General features: G+C 50.8%; 4 protein-coding genes across 4 annotated transcripts; 2 read left to right on the top strand and 2 right to left on the bottom strand.

Annotated features, from left to right (window-relative positions):
• Positions 1-494: 494 nt before the first annotated feature.
• N7481_009032 (type I polyketide synthase) lies at positions 495-8558 on the bottom strand (the record flags this gene model as incomplete). Its single annotated transcript, XM_057268251.1, has 6 exons — positions 495-1337; positions 1397-7607; positions 7672-8005; positions 8088-8145; positions 8202-8288; positions 8349-8558. The coding sequence occupies 6 exons, from the start codon at positions 8556-8558 to the stop codon at positions 495-497; spliced, it is 7743 nt and encodes a 2580-aa protein (XP_057118928.1).
• Positions 8559-9071: 513 nt separating this feature from the next.
• Positions 9072-17096, top strand: N7481_009031 (uncharacterized protein; the record flags this gene model as incomplete). The annotated part of the gene is made up of 3 exons (XM_057268250.1): positions 9072-9713; positions 9785-13977; positions 14045-17096. 3 exons carry the CDS (start codon positions 9072-9074, stop codon positions 17094-17096), a joined length of 7887 nt encoding a protein of 2628 aa, XP_057118927.1.
• A 1215-nt stretch (positions 17097-18311) lies between these two features.
• On the top strand, positions 18312-19700 carry N7481_009030 (uncharacterized protein; the record flags this gene model as incomplete). Its single annotated transcript, XM_057268249.1, has 2 exons — positions 18312-18810; positions 18883-19700. 2 exons carry the CDS (start codon positions 18312-18314, stop codon positions 19698-19700), a joined length of 1317 nt encoding a protein of 438 aa, XP_057118926.1.
• Positions 19701-19933: 233 nt separating this feature from the next.
• N7481_009029 (uncharacterized protein) lies at positions 19934-22059 on the bottom strand (the record flags this gene model as incomplete). The annotated part of the gene is made up of 5 exons (XM_057268248.1): positions 19934-20173; positions 20232-20750; positions 20806-21400; positions 21457-21833; positions 21883-22059. The coding sequence occupies 5 exons, from the start codon at positions 22057-22059 to the stop codon at positions 19934-19936; spliced, it is 1908 nt and encodes a 635-aa protein (XP_057118925.1).
• Between the last annotated feature and the right edge of the window lie 582 nt (positions 22060-22641).

Raw genomic sequence — 22641 nt, 5'->3', positions numbered from 1 at the left:
GATAGACTAGACATCTACACAATTCATTCCGGTTTCTACCACATTCGTTGATTTATGCCACAGCAGTAGGAACAGTGCGCTGTTCCCCATTCAGCCCAACACCATCTTATCTACCCTAAGGCATGGGAGTGGTTGTGTGTGTATGTTTCAGATAGGTGCTGCCCCTTCTGCACTGCCAGACTGCCATCGAGCCTCCTCCCCCCCTCACTATTTTTTCCCCTAAGGGTGGCGTTTTTACTAAACTGCTTGAAATATCCAACCTTGAGCACGAGTCTGTATCCCGAACCATTAATGTACATATAACACTCTAGTCAATACAAATAAAAATTTATTTGAAATATGAATTCAAGGGTGGAATTTCTATGCTCTAGCTGCGTAAATGGCAAACCATCATCATAACAAAATTTGATCAAAGTGAGAAAAAACATACACATTGCAACAAATATCTCTCATTTCTCGAGCAGCACTATTCCCTCATCAACATTGGAGAACATTCATGCCGTTGAGAACTTGGCATGAGGGCTCCGGTCCACGACATCTGCAGCCAAAAGGCTCAGACTGGGACTTTGCATGATATTGAAAATCGACAGCTCGGCGGCAGCATGGCTAAAGAGCATATTCCGCACTTCCACAGCAACAAGCGAATCGACACCCTGCTGTGATGGTGACTGGCCCAGGTCGACTTCTTCAACAGGAACCAAGAACATATCGGCAAGCATTTCCGCGATGGCTTTCCCCACGACTCGGGTGGCTTCATCGCGGGATGTGCATGCAGATATCTGTGATGCCAGGGAGTCGTTGCCATTTTGCTCCTGTTCCTGTCCGCTGGAAACGGGTGGGCGATACTTGAGTGGCAAGACACGCATGTCACGACCGAGATCACCATCAGCGTCCCAGTGGCGTCCAGGGCCTGAGTTTATGCCACCTACAATAAATTGGGGATCATAAGGGTTTATGATGGCCGATTCAAGTGAGGATAAGACGTGATCCTCATCAATTACCCTGCGTCCGGCTTTGAGAAGGGATCTGCGAAGGGTCTCGGATGAACTAGCCTCCGCGACATAGCCGACCTCATTCACAACGGAGAGATCAATTGAAACAGCAGGGAGACAGCACTGCTTGACGCGCCAGTGTGCCAGGGCGTCCTCGTATGCACCAGCAGCCGAGTATGCCGACTGACTGGCATAGCCAAGGATTCCGTTGATGGAAGAGAAGAGCACAAAGAAGTCGACATCGCCTGGTATGTTGAACTGATTGTGAAGATTCCATGCGCCAGCAACCTTGCTCTGGATCGTAGCCTTCCAGTCTTCCAGTTTCATTTTCTCCACGAACGCGTCCTATTCAGAAAATAATTAGTCTCCAAGCCATGGATCGAGACAGCATGGTTTAGACATACCCTGAGAACAAAAGCAGCATGGATAATACCCCGGATGGTTGGCAGTCCCTCCTGAGCGCATAAATCGATGGCCCGGTCTAGGTCATCCTCGTTGGCGACATCACAGCTGATAGGCAAGACGCGGTGGCATCCTGCTTCGCGAAGCTCATCAGCAAGTGCCGCTGTCTTTTCACTTCTAGCAGCGCTGCGTGAGAGGAGGATAAGATTCCTTGCTCCACGGGAAACCAGCCAGTGCGCCACCGATTGTGCGAGGCCACCGCTGCCACCCACGATCAAGTAGGAGACATCGCCAGAAAGATTTGCGGCCCCTGTCCGTGGCAAAACCGGAACCACGTCACCCGGGCTAGCCGAGAAAACAGCTTTGCCTAAATAGCGTTCATTCTGAAGGTGAGACGACTTCGAAATTTCCCCCAAAGGATATATATCAATAGGATGCACTGGTGTGATTGCCTTGGCCTTGATGAGCTGCATCACTTCATTCAAACATCTGTGAACGTCTGGGGACCGATGCTTCAACAGACTGTGAATGTCAACAGCCGCGAAGGAAATGCCATAAGAGAAAGGTCGCATCTCCAGAAAGCTGTTTTCCTCCGAATCTCGCCATCCGGTTTCGATAAAATGGCCGAGGGGTGCTACAAGTTTAAAGCTTTCATGAAGGAGCTGTCCGGGTAGCGAGTTGAGTACAACGTCGACTCCACGGCCATTCGTAGATCGGCGAGTTGCAGGGCCAAATGATGCATCTTTACAGCTGAATATGTGGTCGGCAGGTATACCATACTTCAGCATGACCAAGCTCCGCTCACTGGGGCCATCGACGGTTGCGAATATATCTGCGTCCAGGTGTTGTGCAATCATGATGGCTGCTTGTCCGATATCTCCGGCTGCGTCATGAATCAGGACAGAGTGAGTGTTCTGTAACCGTGCCATCTCCACGAGTGCAAAATATGCTGTGATAAATGCCACGGGTATTGATGCTGCCTCTTGGAAGGTCATGTCGCCAGGGACGTGCATCGCAAAGCTGAAATCCACTACCACCCGGTTCGAAAATGACGATCCATTTGACAGACATAGAACACGGTCACCAACAGAGAAGCCTCGCGAGGCTGCATCGGTGCCAATCTGGGTGATAGTTCCCGCGCATTCAAGACTGGTCAGAGAATTCTCTCCTCTGCGCAAGGACGCTCCAAAGGCTCTGGGTTCGAGTTGAATTGAAGACGAGGAAAGCACTGCTGAATTTTCAAGGACAGACTCGTCATCACTGAAGGCCAGAGAATCGGGTCGCAAGGTAAGACGCCGATCTGACTGATAGAACGGTTCAAGAGCCACCATCTCCCGCGTGTCGGCATTCAGAGCGCGAGAGGAAAGAATTCTATCTCTGAACACATCATGGTAGATTCGAGGGATAAGGATCACCCCACCCCTCTCGGCAAATTCCAGTTCCACTGGGCCCTTCTCTGCGGATTGATCATTCCCGGTATCGCTAAAAGCATCGCAAAGTACCCGTGCGATTGAAGACGCACCGACCTCGGACCACTGTGGTCCTTTGGGGTCTAAATCAATTGTCAGGAGTTTGCGACCAACGTATTCGCTGCGAAGAGAGCGAACAAATCCAGGAGCAAGACTCAAATCGGGCCTTTCACAGTCAACAGCACCACCACGAGTTACCCAGAGTAGGTCTTGACAGGAGGTACTCATGGCACGCACCCCTTCTAGGGATGCTGAATCGAGGTCATAAAGAATTGGCTCGTTCATTTCGCCCACGAAGATGGTAATTTTGCCGGAGAGAATTTCGGGTTTGGCGACGACAGATTCAAGATTATGAACAACCACTTCGTTTCTTTCTGAGCTGTTCGTGAAAATGGAAATCGAATCCTGGAGACTCTCCAGCCATGATGCCGGGGGAGGTCCACTTTGATGGCTCGTAACGAGGATGAAGTTGCTTGGATTTATCCTCTGGGATGAGGATATTGGTACGGTTGAAAATATTATCATTGAGCTCCAGGTTTCACTCTCGCAGTCAGGCAGCTCGAGAATGGGTTCGGTGAATCCAGCGCTCCGAAGATGATGATCCCAGAACCCATTGATGGCCATTGTAGCCTCTGGTTCCTTGCGCTTCTCGGTCAGCGGCTGATCAGAGACCAACTTGCTGACGAACTCCACATCGATCTGATCTTTGATATCTTCTATCAGCAAGAGGGATCCACCGGGCCTGAGGAGACGCTGAATCCTGTCAAGCGAATCAGGAAGGGATTTGGTACCCCGATTCAGGTCAGAAGCAATGACAATGTCGTAAGTGGCATCTGAAAAGTCTTGTGTTGGGAGATCATGATTGATGTCGAGTTCGTCAAAAGACAACAGGTCACCCCATGACAGAAATGTTTCTCGCGCCTTCTCTAGGGAGCGTTGCGAAATATCCGTGAAGTGATACAGCGAGGCATGTGGACCACCTGAGTCCTTGGTTCCCAACGCTTCAAGGGCATATTTGGTCATCAAACCAGTCCCTGCGCCAATTTCGAGGATACGAGCACGAGGGCTTTTATGGGCGAGATGTCGCAAAATACCCGTGAGCTGCGATCCAACCCGCTTTACCTTTGGTATCTCGCTCAAGAAGCGGATCAAGATGTCGTCCGTCGGGAATAGTTCGTTTGGCGTTGTTTTGCCTCGCAGAATAGATACCAATTGGGCACCCAGACGATGACATATTTCGCCAGCCTCACCGTGCTGAGATGCCTGATAGATCTGGCGCTTCCTGTCTGAATCCAGGGCTGAAACCCACTTCTCACTGCCAGCGCATAACTTTCCAGATGCAGCCCGCTGCACTGTTGCATTCATCCATGAATAAAACGAAGCATGACGAGGTTGCATGTTTTGAACTTCGCGCGGGTGCAATGCCAGTAGCGCATCCTGAAAGAAATAGACACACGCGCGCCAAATTTCCCGCGTGGAAGAGTCATTAAAAGGATCGGTTTCGCAGGCCAATTGCTTCTTTACCGATGACACTGTTGCTGGAGAGGCGGACGAAATGTCGAGCGACCAAATTGTTTTGCTATACCACTCATTCTCCCAGGCATCACTTTGTTGAAGTGACACGTTTCGCCCCAGTGATTGATAAGTAAACCCGTTCATTTCAAGGACAGTGTTTCCGGTATCATGGTCCGAAACCAGTACATCTGCCGCCATCCCTGAATCGTCATTTCGAATGAGCGAAGATTCGGCCTTGAAAAGATGCGCCGGGGTGTGGCTTATCTTGCTGGATACCCAAAATTTCTCAACAGACCTCGGCACCTTAGCGGCAAACTCGCGGCCGGCGATTCCGGGAAGAGCAGAGTAAGGGGCAGTGATGATGGAGTCCAGGAAGACGGGGTGTAAAATATTGTCACGAGGGAGGTCATTGGGCTGCGACGTGTCTGCAACGGAAATAGTCGCGAGGCTGCGCATTTCCGAGCCGGACTGAACAATGTTCTGGAAGTTTTGAAACATAGGACCGTGCGCTATTCCCAGGGACCTGAGGTTCATGAACAAATCGGCGGAAATTACGCGTCGAGAGTACCCCTTGATATTTCCTAGGACAGGTCTGGAGTTCCCAGAGGGAGCTTCAAATTCGACGGATATCAACCCCTTTGCGTGTTGAGTCCATCTATTGTCTATGGTCACAGTCCACACTTCGAAATGACGCCACCCATGAGAGGCAACATCTCTTTTGTCGACTGGGCGAATCGTTGTCTGGATCTCAATGCCATCTGCCCCATCTGGGATCATCAGAGCTTGTAGGAAGTCGACGTCTCGTAGCATATAGCCGGAAACTTCTTTCGCTTGGGTTGCCTGGGCACTGGCCAAGAGCTTTCGAACTGCCTCGATTGCCAGGCATACATAACCCGCGGCTGGGTAGACAACGTTAGACTGGATAGCGTGGTCCCTAGTCCATGGGGACTCAGATATGCGAAGGACGTGCCGCCATGATGGGGTGAGCGGGTTCGATCCCTCCACAAGTGATCCAAGAAGATCATGAGGAGGCTCCGCTCTCTCGCGAAGAGCCCTATTCAATCTTGGCTCAATCCAATGTCGGGTTTGGTGATTCCAGGGGTAGGATGGCAGATCTGTGAGCACGGTGACATGCTCGTTCCGCCCAAAGGCAAAGTTGACACTTGATAAATCAACAGGGTAGCCTTCCTGAAGAAGATTAGCAGCAAGCGACTGCATGCTATCCCGGGCACTCATTTTTCGGACAAGAGTTCCAAAGTATGGAAGCTGTATGCCATCGAACTCGGGCAAGGCGAGGATCTGCTGAATGGGACCTCCCAGAGCTGTATGAGGCCCCACCTCGACGATGATATCGACGTTGGAGGCAGACAGGTCTGTATCTCCCAACACCATGTCAGTGAAAGCGGCTGTAAACTGAACAGGCCGCACTAGGCTCTCAACCCAGTGCTCAGGGCGTGCAATTTTGTCGGCGTGGGTGATCCGGCCTCCAGTCACTGGAGAGGAGAAGGTCACAGCTTTCAACATGTCGTATTCTTTGTTTTCGGCTTGAATACGGTCAAGTGCCTCGCAATAAACATTTGCAATGGGAGTCATATGATGTGAATGCCAGGCAGTGTCCACTTTGAGGCGTCGGGCGAATACTCCTTTTGCCGTAGCGAGTTCTTCCAACTCGATCACCGCTGAAAGGTCCCCAGAAACTGTAATACTCGATGGACTGTTAACACACGCCACGACGGCCTCTCCCGATGTTAGCATGCTCAGATATGACTCCGTTTCTTCTAGTCCGAGTCCAACAGCAATCATGCCGCCCTTGACAGGTCCTTGGAGACTCTTGTCTGAAGCTAAAACAGCACGATAGTAGGAGAAGGCCATAGCTGCCCGGTAACTTAGCGCCCCAACGGTATACGCGGCTGCAATCTCTCCACTCGAGTGGCTTGTGACGGCGGTTGGTACGACGCCCCAGTCCCGTAGGAGATGTACGAGCGAAATCTGCAATGCAACACAAATTGGTGTGCTCAACGCAACTTCGTTGATGCGGGAAGACTCGACATTGCGCGACAACTCCTCTATCAAGGACCAATTGGCCCCAAACTGTTTCAGATATCTTTCGGCTTCTTCAAGCGAAGCTCTGTAAACAGGATAGGCGTCAACCAGCTCCCTCCCCATCGCATGCCACTGTGCACCTTGACCGGTGAATACCATGCCAATTCTGGGACGACGGGAACTGCGCGTCGGCTTAAACTTCGGGGATTTGAGCGCTTGAACGATCGCTTCAGTGCCGCCCATGACGCGAACTGGATGGGCTGCTGTCCACGGAAATCGAGTACGGCGCTCACCCAGTGTGTAGACAAGACTCTCTAGGAAACTTTCTAAGCTTTGATGCCTGAAGCTGTCTTGTTCCAGAAATTCTGACAGGTTTGTAATCATCCTTTGGCAAGCTTGCTCATCTTTCCCACTCAAGATTAAAACCTTGGAACAATCAAGGTCAGGCTGTGTATGAGAGTCGAGCTGCACCAGTTTGGCGCGCTTTTGGGATGCATTCAGGGCATCATTCGTATATCCATTTTGCTGTCTGTTGGCATCAAAGCCATGCGAGGCCCAGGAGGCACTGCCCTCAAGAATGATATGCGCATTACTGCCTCCGTATCCGAAGTTATTGATAGAAGCGCGCCGGACCGGAGTCGATGGCCATTGTTCCAATTCACGAACCAATTTCAGATTCCAATCTTCGAAAGATAGCTTGGGATTTGACTTTTCGAAATTGATGGATGGCGGAATGACCCCTTTCTCGATGGCAAGGGCTGTCTTGATGACACTTCCTAGTCCACTTACTGCTTCCGTGTGGCCGATGTTCGTCTTGATTGACCCAATGAGCAGCGGTTCCCGATTAGAAGAAAAAACAGATGCGATAGCACGCGCTTCGATGGTATCCCCAGCCTGCGTGCCGGTACCATGAGCTTCGAAATACTGTGTTTCTCGTGGGTCCAGCCCTGCTTTGCGATAACAACCGCGCACCAGAGCCTCTTGGGCTTGAAGGCTGGGGGATGTGATGGTTTCGGTTTTCCCGTCTTGATTGAGCATTGATTCACGAATAACGGCCCTTATTGGATCACCTGAAGCCAGGGCATCGCTCAGTCTTTTCACTACCAAAGTAGCCACACCCTCCCCACGACCGTAGCCGCTGGCGCGTGAGTCGAATGCATACGACTTGCCATCGCTAGATAGAAATCTGGTCGAGAATTAGTGCTACCCGAGCAAACATTTGTTCAAGGTCAGGAACTAGGTATACTCACCCTGCAGACCCCAGCGCCTTGAACATGTCAGGGTTGAGGGTGAGGTTGGCTCCACCCACTATTGACATGTCTGCCTCTCCAGTTCGCAGACTTTGGACGGCCTGGTGAATCGCTGTCATACCCGAGGAGCAGGCCGTTTCTATAGTCATGCTCGCCCCCCGCAAATCGAAAAAATGCGAGACCCGATTGGACATCATCGGGACACCTGTTCCCGTAGCCATCAACCGAGGAAGATTATCGGCATCTCGGAGTAGACCGTCTCTATAGTCATGGACAAATAAACCCATGAATACGGAAGTATTTGAGCCTGCAATTTGGGCTAGTGGTAGACCGGCTGATTTTTCTCAATGATTAGATTTTGCAAGAGACCGGGAAGAAAAACGAAGAGAGAAAACGGAGAACAACAGAGCACTCACCATTTTCCAAGGCCTCGTAAACTGACTCCAGCTGCAGGCGGTACTGCGGATCCATGGACTGAGGGAGGGTCAATACATGGTCAGATATCACGGGCTCTGCCACTTGGTAATTACCGCTGCTGTCTCTCCCGAGTAGCCAAAAAAGGCCGCATCAAACATTCCAACATCTTCCTGTAGGAAATGCGCACCTTTGACGTGTGTCTAGAGTTAGCCATTAGTAAAGCCCATTTCATGTTCCATTCGGAAGCGTCGTCGGCTCACCGTATTTAGCCGTTCATTGTTTGGGTTGAAAACGCCGTCTGGATGGAATCTCGACTCGGGAAAGGGTGACCAGCCACTTCGGCCCTCGAGCAACATTTGCCACAGCTTATCGGTGTTGGTGGCATCTCCCGAGAATTTGGAGCTCATGCCAACAATAGCAATGGGCTCGTTGGTCCAGCCATTGCTAACTTCGTCGCCGATGCTTCCCATTGTGTCTCGTTGAGGTGTAGACAAGCGGGTTGAAGGACGAGGCGTTTGTGTCGGTGGTTTTTAGCGACCGCCGAACTTACGAGATCCCAGAATAGAACCCGAGACGCAGGCGGCCTTCATTTACATCCTCGCTGCTGTCAGACATTGCAGCTTTGCAGGTAATTCGCGATCGGAGTCGGTTGAAGGCTAGGAGTGAGACGGGCGGAGTAAATCGGCGCGACGCGGAGAAAGGGAGAATCAAGAACTCCGCGCTTTCTCACAAGTCCGCCAGCTCACCTTGCGGAAACCGCGCACCCTCCCTCTAACAAAGCCACAGAGACCGGCGGGCTGTGCTATGGAAATGGCAAGTTACGAGGTGGTTTCTCCGGGAAATCCCGTGGGAAGTTGTAAAAGGTGGCCATGCCATGCGCTTTCACCTGGCAAGGGTCTCCATTTCAAGGTGCTACCAGTGGTACTCAACTTTGCCACACAGATTGTTTACCCCGGTGAACTCGCATCAGAGCCAGATTAACTATGGCTGTGTCATCTGCCAGGACTCTCCTGTTGTTTGGGCCTGGTGCCATGACACTGGATGAACTCTACTTCGGACGCATCCTGGCATTCATCAAAGACGATCCTGCAAGCCATTGGGCTGTCAACGCGATCGAAGATATCGAAAGTGGCTGGAATATTCTCTCCGAATCAATTCCTAAGTTGAAACAAACCGCTGGCGACACCCATGCTCGCAGACTCGTGGACTGGCTTCAGACTGGTTCGATCAGCTCGCAATCCACGGTATCCGGGCTTCCCAATGCCATCCTCGGCCCTCTTGTCATCATTGCACAACTCTTGGAATATCTACAGCATGCAAAGTTCTCATCCCAATCGACACCTTCTGGATCCGGACAAGCATTCCACGCGCCTCCTCGTGCGCAGACAGAAACCGTCGGGTGCTGCCTGGGCATATTCAGCGCCCTCGTAGTATCTTCCAGCTCCTCTTGGGCTCAGTTTCGTCACAATGCCGCGGCAGTACTCCGCACAGTCTTTGTATTAGGAGCTCTCTCCGATGCGCAAGACTTGTCCGATCCTACCGGACCATCAATTTCATTGATTGCCTTTTGGAGAGGAGGCCAGTCGCTGGCAGACCTACAGAAAGTGCTGGACAAGTTCCCCGACGTAAGTTCACTCCCTTGCTGCGGCTACATTGATATAAAAAAGGAGATGCATCTGACAAATCAATGCAAAAGGCTTATATCTCGGTCCTTTACGATGACAACCGAGCAACCGTGACAACCTCCGCTCGTACTGCTTCGGCACTGAAAAGTCATCTTCAAACTACCGGTATCACTGCAAATGAAACCGAGTTCCATGGACGCTTCCATGCAGGTGAGCTATACGAAAAGGACCTTGAAGCCTTTTTCGCGTTCTGCAGGAAGAAACCCCTCTTTCAGCTACCCGATGCTTCTTGTCTCATCTTGCCTACCCGTGTGAACTCGGCAAGCGTCATGACTGGCACAGAAAGCATGCTGGAATCAGCCTCGCGTGCCTTCCTTGTGGAACAGTTTAACTGGATTAAAAGTTTTCGCGCAGCTGTCTCCGGGTCTTTGCAGGACAGAAACTCAAGAGTCGTTGAATTTGGCCCTGAGCGATGCATACCTCCAACTCTTCTTCGAAGGCTGAACAGCCAAGTTACACACTTCGACTTCGAGGGTGCCACCCAAAGTGCGGCAACTCCGAGTCTGCCGCCCGGTGTCGCAGAAAATGACATCGCTGTTATTGGCATGTCCTGTCATGTTGCGGGTGCTCAAGATCTCGAACAATACTGGAAGATTTTGCTCGAAGGGAAATCGCAACACAAGGACCTCATTCCCAACGACCGATTCGCCATGAAAACCATCTTTCGTCCTGATGATGATGAGCAGAGGAAGTGGTATGGGAATTTCATTGACGATTACGATGCGTTTGACTACAAGTTTTTCAAGAAGTCACCTCGTGAGGCGCTTCATATGGACCCCCAGCAAAGGCTCATCCTTCAAACTGCTTATCAAGCTGTCGCCCAGTCTGGCTACTATCACCGACCCGGTGCAGACCGTCGGATTGGCTGCTATATCGGTTGTGTCGCCAACGATTACGAAAACAATATTTCCCATACCAACCCTACTGCCTTCTCAGCGACTGGTGCTCTACGAAGCTATATTTCTGGGAAGGTCAGTCACTACTTTGGTTGGACTGGCCCAGGAATGATGATCGACACAGCTTGTTCGGCGTCAACTGTCGCTATTGACTTGGCATGTCGCGCCATTCTCAGCGGCGACTGCTCAGCAGCACTGGCTGGAGGAACCAATTTCTATAGCACCCCGATGTTCTTCCAAAACCTGGCAGCCGGGACCTTCCTTAGTGCTACAGGGCAGTGCAAGCCATTTGACGCAAAGGCCGATGGATACTGTCGGGGTGAAGCCATCGGCGCTGTTTTCCTCAAGAAATTGACACATGCTATCGCTGATGGCGACCAAGTTCTGGGGGTTATCTCGGCAACCGCTATCAACCAGAACCACAACAACACGCCAATCTTCGTTCCAAATCCATCGTCGCTGACAAATGTGTTCCAAACCGTTGTCAACAAAGCAGGGTTGAGAATCCAAGACGTCTCGGTAATCGAGGCACATGGAACAGGGACTCCCGTGGGTGACCCAGCTGAATATGACAGCATCCGCCAAATATTTGGTGGTGTTGCTCGTGCAGGACTTCGACCTTTGCAGATCGGCTCCGTCAAAGGCCTCATTGGTCACACCGAGGGTGCTTCTGGAGTTGTGGCTCTTATTAAAATGCTGTTGATGATGCAGGAAGGTCGCATCCCTCCACAGGCCAGCTTCACCACCATCAGTCCTTCAGTTAATGCGTCGCCAGCTGACAACATGAGCATCACAACCTCAGCTACTTCTTGGGATGACAATGTAAAGGTGGCGCTGATCAACAATTACGGTGCTGCCGGATCCAATGCCTCGATGGTCATAAAGCAGGCGCCTAAACTTAGCTCGGGCCCTCAAGAGGATTCGTTGCAGATTCAAACTCTGACCTCATCGACTTCCACCTTTAGATGTCCGATCTATCTGTCCGGCCTCGATGATAAAGCTGTTCGAGCTTATGCTGAAAAACTGCGCCAATTCATGAAAACCAAAGCAATTTCTGGCGATCGTCGTGGTATTGAAAATCTGGCTTTCAACATTAATCGGCAATCAAATTGGTCCCTGGGGCGCAGTCTCATTTTCAGTGCGGATTCCATTGATCAATTCGACCAAAAGCTGCTCTCCACGGAGACGGCTGAGACACCCGCTGTACGGCCGGTCATCCTTTGCTTTGGAGGACAGGTCTCCAAATTTGTTGGACTTGATCGTGGCTTGTTTGAGAAATCCACAATTCTGCGTTTGCATCTGGACCGTTGCGACAGCGTTTGCAAGGCGATAGGTGCAAGTAGTATCTACCCTGGTATCTTCGAGCGCGAGGCTATTCAGGATCCCTCCGTGCTACAGCCACTGCTGTTCTCGATGCAATATTCATCTGCCATGAGTTGGATTGACAGCGGAACTCAGCCTGCTGCAGTACTGGGTCACTCATTTGGTGAGCTCACTGCGCTGTGCGTTTCGGGTGTACTCAGCCTGGAAGACGCTTTGAGAATGGTTCACGGCAGGTCGATTATCATCCGTGATGCATGGGGCCCTGACAAGGGATCTATGATGGCTATGGAGGCTGATCCGAAAGAGGTAGATGCCCTACTTGCGTCTTCAAAGATACACCTCACTGGAGATGAGGCTGCGACTATCGCCTGTTTCAACGGCCCGAGAAGCTTCACCCTTGCCGGGTCAACCGCTGCTATTGATGCTGTACAGAAGACAATCACGAGCGACGGGGCAAGCATTAAGCACAAGAGGTTGGATGTGACCAATGCTTTCCATTCCACACTTGTCGAGAAGTTGAAGCCGGGCCTGGAGGCACTGGGCCGCAAACTTAGTTTCGGGCAACCCAAGATCCCACTGGAACTGGCTGAGTCTGAGCGACAGGATCGCCGGCTCTCGGGCTCGTATGTTGCTGAGCATATGAGACAGCCTGTCTTTTTTAACCACGCGGTCCAGAGACTCGCTAGTCAGCACCCGGAAGCCGTCTGGCTCGAGGCCGGTTCGAACTCTACCATAACAACAATGGCAAGCAAAGCCCTGGGCTCCCCCAAAGCCTCAGTATTCCAATCAGTGAATTTGACTGGCACAACTCAGGGCTTACAACACCTCTCTGATGTCACTATGAATCTATGGCATGCTGGAGTGCGCGTTTCCTTCTGGCCACACTCGTATGCGCAAACGTATGACTATGCGCCCATCATTCTTCCTCCATATCAATTTGAGAAGCAGCGGCACTGGCTTGAGTTCAAGGTTCCTCCAAAGCCTGTCATAATTCAAGCGTCGCAATCTGAGAGGCTCAGTGCTGACAACAATACTCCCCCGATGGGTCTTTACACCTTCTTTGGGTACGGGGACAAGAGCAAGCAGCAATGTCGATTCCGCATCAATACTGGCGTCGAACAGTACGTCAATTTTGTCTCCGGGTATACCATGGCCCAAGCTGGCCAAGCTTGCCCAACCACATTTGCAATCGACATTGCCACGCAGGCCATATCGAGCATCCATCCGGAGCTTACCGCCAAAGCCAGGAGCTTGCGACCTGAGATTTTGAACATTTCCAACTATACTCCTATCGTTGCAGATCCGTCCAAGGTTTTATTCCTTGACTTCGAACGCCTCGGCGGCGATCTTGAAGGATGGAACTTCAAATTCACCAGCTTGATCAAAGGCAGTGAGGTGGCTATTCATATTGTCGGACAAATATATTTCCAGCCCACTGATGGCAACTCAACCCTGGAATTCAATCGATTGGAACGTCTCGTGACACATGATCGTTGTCTACGGGCCCTTGAATGCAATGACGATGCGGATGAAGTCATCCAGGGCCGCAGCATCTACAAAATCTTCTCTAATGTCATCGAGTATGGCGAGAAGTTCCGGGGTCTTCAGAAGCTAGTCGGACGATCTTATGAGTCTGCAGGTAAAGTCATTCGTCGCCGATCTGATACCTCTACGCCGGACTTTGCCTTGAGTGAGACCTTTGCCCAAGTTGGTAACATTTGGGCAAATTTCATGTCTCCCAATCGACGCGACGTTCATGACACTGTTTACGTTGCCAGCGGAATCGAGCAGTGGATGAAATCTCCAAGCATTCTCCAGGAGCTCTCCAACAGCCCACGAAACGATCAGACAAGCGAATGGCATGTGCTCGCCCAACATAAGCAGATCGATGGCGATGCGTTTATTTCGGATATATTTGTCTTTGATTCTGCAACTGGTTCCCTCGAGGAAATCTTCTTGGGAATAAGATACACACCAGAGTCCAGGTCAGTATATATATGATACATTTCTTGCTAACCCGTGCAAGCCTTTCCAAGCTAACTGGTCCGACAGAAATACAATAAGCCTGTCTTCTTTCGCTCCAGATTTCCCAATTGGAATTAATCGCCCATTGCATATCGCGCAAAATACGAACATTGAGAACCTGGCATCTGTTCACAATGAAATCGTAGGCCCTTTCACTCAATCTAAAACAGAGCCATCCACACGTGTCGACGCACCGAAAAGAAACGTCAAGGGAGATCTGTGGATGAAGCTTCTCCCTGTTCTCGCTGATATTTCCGGACTCGAAGAGGACGAAATCAGTCAGACCGACTCGCTTGCTGACATTGGAATCGACTCTCTGATGGGAATGGAGATGGCCCGCGAAGTTGAGAAGACCTTCCAATGCACCTTGGAACAGTCGGAACTCATGAGTATCTTCGATGTTCCGGGAATTCTCAGCTTCCTTCAATCTACTCTGGGTCTTGATAATGCAGATGATGTTTCGGAGACATCTGACTCTGCTCTGCGAAAGTCTCCCGCGTCTAGCAACGAAGCAATGCCGTCTACCCCCAATTCAATGGATGACTTCGTCGATCTCGCTATGGAGCCGGCTTATCTGGACAAGGGCCTACAGCTGCCATCATCAACCATTTTGGAGGCTTTCCGAGAAACGAAGGGGAAGACCGACGATTACTTGAAAGATTGGAAGTGCGCTGGCTATCTCGGTGGCGTTTCTCAAAAGCAAACCAGATTATGCTTGGTGCTTACGAGCAAGGCGTTCAAGCAGCTTGGCTGTGACCTGGAAGCAGCAAAACCTGGCGACGTGCTTCACCCTGTTCCGTTTGTCTCTCGTCACCATCGATTCCACGAGTACCTCTACAAGATGTTGGAAGAGGCACGAATCATCGATCAGAATGAAGGCATTATAACGCGGACGGCCATACCGCTTCCTACGCTGACAGCCGAAGCAATCCTGGATGATTTGATGCGTTATCATCCAGAAGACGGATCATCCCATCAACTGACATACAATGTTGGTTCGCACATGGCGGATGTCCTTTCAGGCAAGGCCGACGGTGCGCAGTTGATTTTTGGAGATTCGAAGAATCGCGAGCTCGTCGCCGCCTTTTACGGAGAATTGCCATTCAACAGGCTGTACTTCCAGATGATGGCTGAATTCCTTTCGCAACTCTCCTCGAAATTGCGACTCTCCGCCAATAGCCAGGAGCCCCTCAAGGTCCTGGAGATGGGCGCTGGAACTGGTGGAACTACAAAGGTGCTTGTTCCGGCCCTAGCAAAGCTGGGAATCCCTATAGAATACACCTTTACCGATCTTTCGCCATCCCTCGTTGCTCAGGCCAAGAAGAAGTTTAAGCAATACCCGTTCATGAAGTTTGCTGTCCATGACATCGAGCAACCTCCTTCCGACCCACAACTGACAGGGTCACAACACATTGTTATCGCCAGCAACGCTGTGCATGCCACCCATTCGCTACAAGTATCAGCACAGAGCATTCGCAAGTTCCTTCGTCCCGACGGATTCCTCATGTTGCTCGAGATGAACAGCACACTCCATTGGGTAGATGTCGTCTGGGGCACTCTAGAGGGCTGGTGGCTGTTTGATGACGGTCGGACACATGCCGTGGTCGATGAACAGCGATGGCAGAGAGACCTCCTCAGTGCCGGATACAAGCATGTTGAATGGACTGACGGCAAATTGCCTGAGGTCCGTGTACAAAGGGTGCTGCTGGCGCTAGCTGGCGATATCGAGAAGGACATCGATCGTTTGGCTCCAGCCCTGAAGAATTTACCGGGTCGTCATGATGACCACGATACGCTCTCGAGTGAGGAACTGAGGGCTAAGAAGCAGACCGCAGACGATTATGTGCAACGCACGGTGGCAGGCTTTTCTATACCAGATTACTCCGGGCAACCAGAGTCTAGCGGCTCTGCCAACTGCGTTCTGGTCACAGGAGCAACCGGCAGTCTGGGAAGCCATATCATCTCACATCTTGCTGGTCTTGATTCAATCGACACCGTTTACTGCCTCAACCGGCCTAGCCTGGGTAAAGGAAGGTTCAAGGACTCCGCTGACCGTAATCCTTTACGCCGACAGCTGCAGTCTCTCGAGTCTAAGTCTATTGTTCTGGATCCTGCAACGCTAGCCAAAATCAAGGTCATCGAAACGGACTCGTCGAAGCCACAGCTTGGTCTTGAGCGAGATCAATACGATGAGCTGCTCTCCCACGTCACGCACATTATTCACAATGCTTTTCCTGTGAACGGTATGCTTTCTCTTAAGCAAAATGAGCCCCAGTTCGCCATAATGCGCAACCTTGTCGATCTGGCAGCTGGTGCCTCAGCCCGTCGCAAGAGTACGGACTTCAAATTCACGTTCCAGTTCATTTCGTCTCTCTCCGCGGTCGGAAAGTATCCATCTACCCACCCTGGTCAGACTCAAGTACCCGAGAGACAGCTAGATATCGACAGCGCTCTTCCAAACGGATATGGTGGAGCTAAAGTTATCTGTGAGCGGATCCTGCTCGAGACACTGGGAAAGAATCCTGACCGGTTCCGCGCCATGACCGTGAGATTGGGCCAGCTGTCTGGATCTATGAAAACAGGCTACTGGAACCACATGGAAGTTCTTGGGTTCCTGTTCAAGTCAGCCCAAACCCTGCGAAGCCTTCCTGATGTGGACGGCGTCTTGTCCTGGCTGCCTCTTGAACAAGCCTGTGCAACTCTTGCCGATCTACTCCTGCGTGATGCACCAGACTGCCATCCCATCTACCACATCGACAATCCTGTCCTCAGGCAATGGGCGGACCTGATTCCTGTTCTGGCTGATGCTCTTGATGTTCCTCAGAAAAATGTGGTCGCCATCGATGAGTGGCTCAGGCGTGTGCAGGCTTACCCTGGGGAAAACCCATGGGACAATCCCGCAGAGAAAGCGATCGAGTTCTTCCAGCACAAGTTCGAGCACATGTCGTGCGGTGGAGTGACTATGTCTACCGACAATACTTTGGAACACTCGGCGACATTGAGAGCTGTTCAGCCGATTCATGATGAAGTGGTGAAGAAGTACTTCCAAGTCTGGAAGGAAAGTGGATTTTTGCGATGATTGCAATGTTTTCCTGTCTTGTTCCTTGATTCCTGCCTAGATCTTGCTCTTACAATCTTAGTTTCTGAATATGAAATTTGCAAATATTATGTTTCATTTTGCTGAATTGGACTCTTTTGTTCGAGTTTTTATGGTCCACGTATATTTCATTTACCTCAACCTGATAAACTTTCGTCCTACGAGGCGTCGCAAATTTCGCAAAGAGGCAGAACAAATACTCGGGTGCAATGCAAATAAATAGTTCTTTGCCAGATGGTTCACGCCTGGTTAGTACCTACTAGTAGTGTAGTGTGGAGACCCCCCCCCCACATATCGCTCCCCGCCAGATACTCTAGAAAGACGCCTTCTTACACCTCCGGCCTACCTTTACGTAGGCCCTCACTATTTTCACATGCTATAGGCTTTGGGTGTTGGTTTTGCATCAGTCAGATCGACCCGTGTACCATCGAGTGCACTCACTGCCTTCGAGCGTTCCCCTCCTCACTAGGTAAGGTACTGACCAGGGACATTTCTGTACCTTAGGTAGGTTACTGGGCAGAAGACTGGGTTGGTGACCAAGGGCAGGGACTGGAAGGTTATTACTCAATAGACTACTAGTCTACTAAATCACAGATAGAGTCAAAAACAACGACATTGTCAATTTGCTGACCTACTTCCAAGACCTGAAGTTACATCAATGGTGTGGAATTTACAAATATGACTATCTAGCTAGGGCAGGTTCAGCATCGTAGCGAGTCTGGACCAGCCCATGTTCCTCAGACCAAGTGCACGGGTCGAAAAGGCAAATCGTACCATAAGGACACCTCGCAAATTCACATCCATTCGGAACTGCTTGAAAGTAACGATAATTCCACAAGGTTTCCAGTTTGCGCCATTTGGCCCCCACTGGGTCGAAAGTCCTGCGACTGTAGCGTCGTAAACTCCGGAGTCCGTCGCTCAGGCCAGCTTGCATCTACTCTGTCTATTTTTTTTTCCGAAACTCCGATGGCTGAGCATTCGAGACCTTCAAAACATGCCACTCCTGTTAAAGAAACTCCGTGGCTATTGCGTATTGCTTAGATACATCTAGGTGTAGGTTGGATGGGCAAAGTCCACTGTCCAGAGCGGGAACTCCCCAGGTTGGATTTCTTTGTTCTCGGCCTGTTTAGTTTTTAGTTTTTTTTGGTTCATTGTTTTACAGCTATTGTTTGACAATTCCCTCTTTCATCTCCCGTCATGACTCGACCAGACAAGAAGTCCCTCGAAGTGGCCATCGTTGGTGGTGGCACAACCGGCCTTGCGCTTGCTGTCGGACTGCTAAAGCGTAACGTGAATTTCACAATCTACGAGCGCGCAGAGAAATTCGAAGAGCTTGGGGTCGGTATTATTTTTACCCCAAATGCGGAGCGCGCGATGGAGGCACTAGACCCTCGCGTGCTCCAAAGCTTCACGAATGTGGCGACGCACGCCTCGGGTGGCACTTTCAGCTTCGTAGACGGATTCGGCGAGCGAGGCGAAGACCCACAGTCATCTGTCGAGGACTTTTTGTTCGAGCTTCATGTGGAAGAAGGCTACAAGGCCTGTCGACGATGCGATTTTGTGGATCAGGTTGTTCAACATATTCCCGAGGAGAATGTTCGGTTTGGGAAATGGTTGGAATCGGTGGAAACGGACGATAACTCGGGGAGGGCCATTCTGACATTCCAAGATGGTGAAAGAGTGGAAGCAGATGTTGGTATGTCGTCGTTATGCTTGTTCGCTCGCCATAGAGAGAAAACAATATGCTGACCCCGGGATTCTCATCTAGTGATCGGTTGCGATGGCATCCGCTCTCGCGTACGCGGATCCATGTTCGGAACGGGACCATCCAGCCCACGCGCCCAATATTCGCACCAGCTGGGATTTCGAGGGATGGTACCCCTAGAGAAAGCCATCACTGCTCTGGGTCCAGAAAAGTCTGCCAGTGTACTCATGCATACCGGCCCGGGCGCATTTGTCCTAACCGTGCCGCTTGCTGGGGTCAACGCGATGCACATTGAGGCATTTGTTCTCGATAAGAATGAATGGCCCGAGTTCAAAGCAGACAGTGACAGCAAGCGGTATGTCCTTCCGGCGACTCTCGATGAAGCAACTGACGCATATACGGATTTTGGCCCCACGGTCCGCGCCCTCGTGTCTCTGCTACCGGAAAAAATCGATAAGTGGGCCGTGTTCGACATGTTGGACGCACCTGTGCCAACGTACGCTCGGAGCTGTGTGTGTCTGGCTGGCGACTCGGCTCATGCATCTACGCCAAACCACGGTGGTGGCGCCGGCATCGGAATGGAGGATGCTCTGGTTCTGGCGGAGGTCCTGGCTGTGTTGTCGAGAAGATCCAGCTTCGATGACTTTGTTATTTCGGAGGCACTCGCGGTGTACAGCGAGGTGCGCTATGAGCGATCACAGTGGCTGGTTCAGAGCAGTAGACGCACTGCGGAGCTTTTCACCTGGAAGGATCGTGAATATCGGACGGATGTGGAAGAAGTTGGTCAGGATATCATCGCCCGAAGTCACAAGCTGTGGGATTATGATATCGATGCTATGGTCACAGATACGTTGCAGATGCTCGAGAAACGTCTGGTTTAAATTTCCCATGATCACTCAAATGTCCTACGGATATATTTATGAATAATAGTATATCAATCATATCACAACATTCAGAATTTTTCAAACACTGCATGGGCAACATCAACAGTCATGTCATCTCTTGTAGGATCTCAGAATAAACGGGTTTAAGTCCTATTTCCGATCCCTACATGTTCGGATGCGATGTGAATAATCATATTGAACTTGCAGTCTTCTCTTCGAGGTCCACCACTCTATATAGTCCATTGCGGCTGCGCGATTTCTAGTGTCGGAGGCGTGGTCGGCGCAACGCCAGCTTGCAGTTTGCACAATATCTCCCGAGCCAGATTGTTGACATCGCTGAGATATCCCAGGGCTATGAGTAAGCTGTTGACGCCGGGTTGCTCTTTTTTATCTGTGCTGGGCAATTGAGGCGTTGTTGCACTTAGAAACATAACAAGCAGTGAAATTGCATTTGGCAGGAAGGGGTGCATCTACCGCATTGTCAGTAAAAGTGTCTGTCGTACTTCATCATTCGACACGTTTGACTACCTTCAGGAAAGCAATCCGAGGTGCGTTTTGAATGATAGACACCGCATCGAGCACGACTTGGTTTGCAAGTTGTTTGTACTTCAAGGCCTGCATGTGGTCCTCCATCGTTTTCCCTGGCTTGGATTCGGCCGTTTCACTCAATGACACATATGCACTAGATGTTAGAATCCGATTTAATGCAGCCATAGGGTCACATCTAGGTATAGAAGGCGTGCAAGAATTGACATCCGGAGATATCTGCTTCTCGTTTGTGACCACGGCTGCCAGCGCGGCGAGGGATTCGTGTCGGATCCAGAAGTCTTGCGACTCGGTATCGGAGGGGGAAATAAAACTCGACTGGGTAAGGCGACGGTGCGCAACGCATCTACCGAAGAGGTTTGCCAAAACGACACATTTTGAGAATGAAGGGAGGGATGCGCAGCTGTCGGTGTTGTTCATGGTTTCGAGGAGGAATCCCATATGTGTAGGTTGGTTGCCAGTTTGGAAATCTTGTTCAGGCATTGGCAAACGCGTGCAGATCTACATTAAGCAGTCAGCATAGAAGTATACCTTGTCGGTCAACGGGTGCACGTACTATCTCTTCATGCAGCATGACCGGACGGTCGTTTAGCATACTTGCTAGCCGGTCTAGCACAAAGGCCGCCCAGAGTGTCCGTCGCTTTTCTTCGGTTTCCACCCAGGCTTCATCCAGCAGCGTCTGGGAAGCGGGGGATGATGTGGAGGAAGATGAAGTCGAGTGTCCACTAGTCGGGGCATTGCCATCGTGAAAGTCTAGCTCTATTAGACGAGACAACTGCAAAAGCCGAAAGGTGCGTTCAGCTGTGAGGTGGGCCTGGTGCTCTGGCTTCCGGAGAAATTCATAATGGGCAAGCAGAAGCCAGGCTTGGATGCGCTCGTGCTCGATTCGACCCTGTGGGTCTCTGGTTCGAGTCATCCATGGTAATCCAGTATCGCCCGCACTTTGCGCCTCCAGCATACGACGCGTCTGAGAGTAAAGTGAGTCCGCAAACGTGCAGAATTGAGACGACATTGCGGCAGCGACAGTCCTCATTGCCGAGCGCAAGCAAGAGCGGGCGGGTGAGACATTCTCGTCTCCTGTCCAAGAAAAGTATCGTTGTTTGTGGACCATCGGAGCGATAGAATGGACTCGCTCGAAGTATAAAAGATCCCTAATTTAAAAAACGTGTCAAAGTTTGCCTCGTTTCGTCATTATTGTGGGACTCACAGATCTGCGCGCATGAGATCAGACATCTCGAGCTCACCATCGTGTACAGATGTCGAAACTGCGATATGGGTTGTCGAGAGGGGCGCTATGGGGAGATTAATGTGACTCATATTAGACACAATGTCTCTGTTCTTCAGCCCTGGCCAATCTTTGCAGCTGCCATAATCCAAACCAAATGGCCATTCGCCTTGGGATATCTCGCCAGGAGTCAGATCCAGCATATTCCATGTATCCATGTTCATTCCTAGATGAATGTCATCGTATAAGCTCATCTCCTCTGTCGTATCTCGCTCGGGGCTTGCTTCGATAGAGTCCAGCGGGAGGTCTACTTCGGGGACACTCTCTGCGCCGGTCAAACGTTGTTCAAGCATCGCTTTCTCAGTCAGTGAACATCCAATAGTTTCCAGATGGGCCTCGCATACAAACTCTGGTCCTCAATTCCTTCATTTGACCCTTTTTCGGTCCCCTTGGAGATCTTTTGCTCACTACAGTGCATGTTCTGCCCGTCTCCGCGCAGATACCGCACTGAGGACGCATTCGATCACACCGTGCTTTTCGCCTGCGACACTCCTCGCAGGCTAGGCCTGACTGTTGCCTCGACATAATGTGCGCAAGTTAGACTGGGACCCTTAATCGTACTTTTCTCGTGGAGAAATAAGCCTTTTCTTCGCAGTTTGCAAATGAACGGATCAACGCTACAAGAAATATAACGTTAGCCACGCATGAGGGTCGTATCATGCTCGTAGCTAAGGAGAGCATCGGCTGTGCGCTAGGGACGCATTCTAGTGTTCTGGTGGTATTAGGCGTCCGTGTGTCAACGACAGGCTCCACGGCGACGGACCTCGTAGGGGTCCGATTGGGCAGTCCTCACTTAGAATATGTCCTTGTCGGAACCCCATTTACCCCTCTTCAATAATTAATCCTTTCTCTTATCGGCTCTGGTGGTTCTCATTTGCCCGCGGTGATATCTTTCACAAGTGTTGCCACCTTGCCTCGTATTCGTCAATAGACTAAAGTTTTGACACGAGCGGAGCCAAGTCATTGTATTCTTGCACCATTTGTGCTCCTTGTCTGGTGGAGGGATGGCGGACAGATCAAGATGGGTGCTGTGTGCCGACTGAGTGGTGGACCAATATGTGAATTGAGAGGGAGAGTGTGTGTGTGCGTGTGTGTGTCTGGTCTGCT

Source organism: Penicillium waksmanii, assembly GCF_028829765.1.
Source record: "Penicillium waksmanii strain IBT 27052 chromosome Unknown utg000008l:1.0-5622682.0:1.0-5626561.0, whole genome shotgun sequence".
NCBI lineage: Eukaryota > Fungi > Ascomycota > Eurotiomycetes > Eurotiales > Aspergillaceae > Penicillium > Penicillium waksmanii.
The sequence above is the reverse complement of the archived record's forward strand: the minus strand, read 5'-3'. Positions and strand labels throughout refer to the sequence as shown.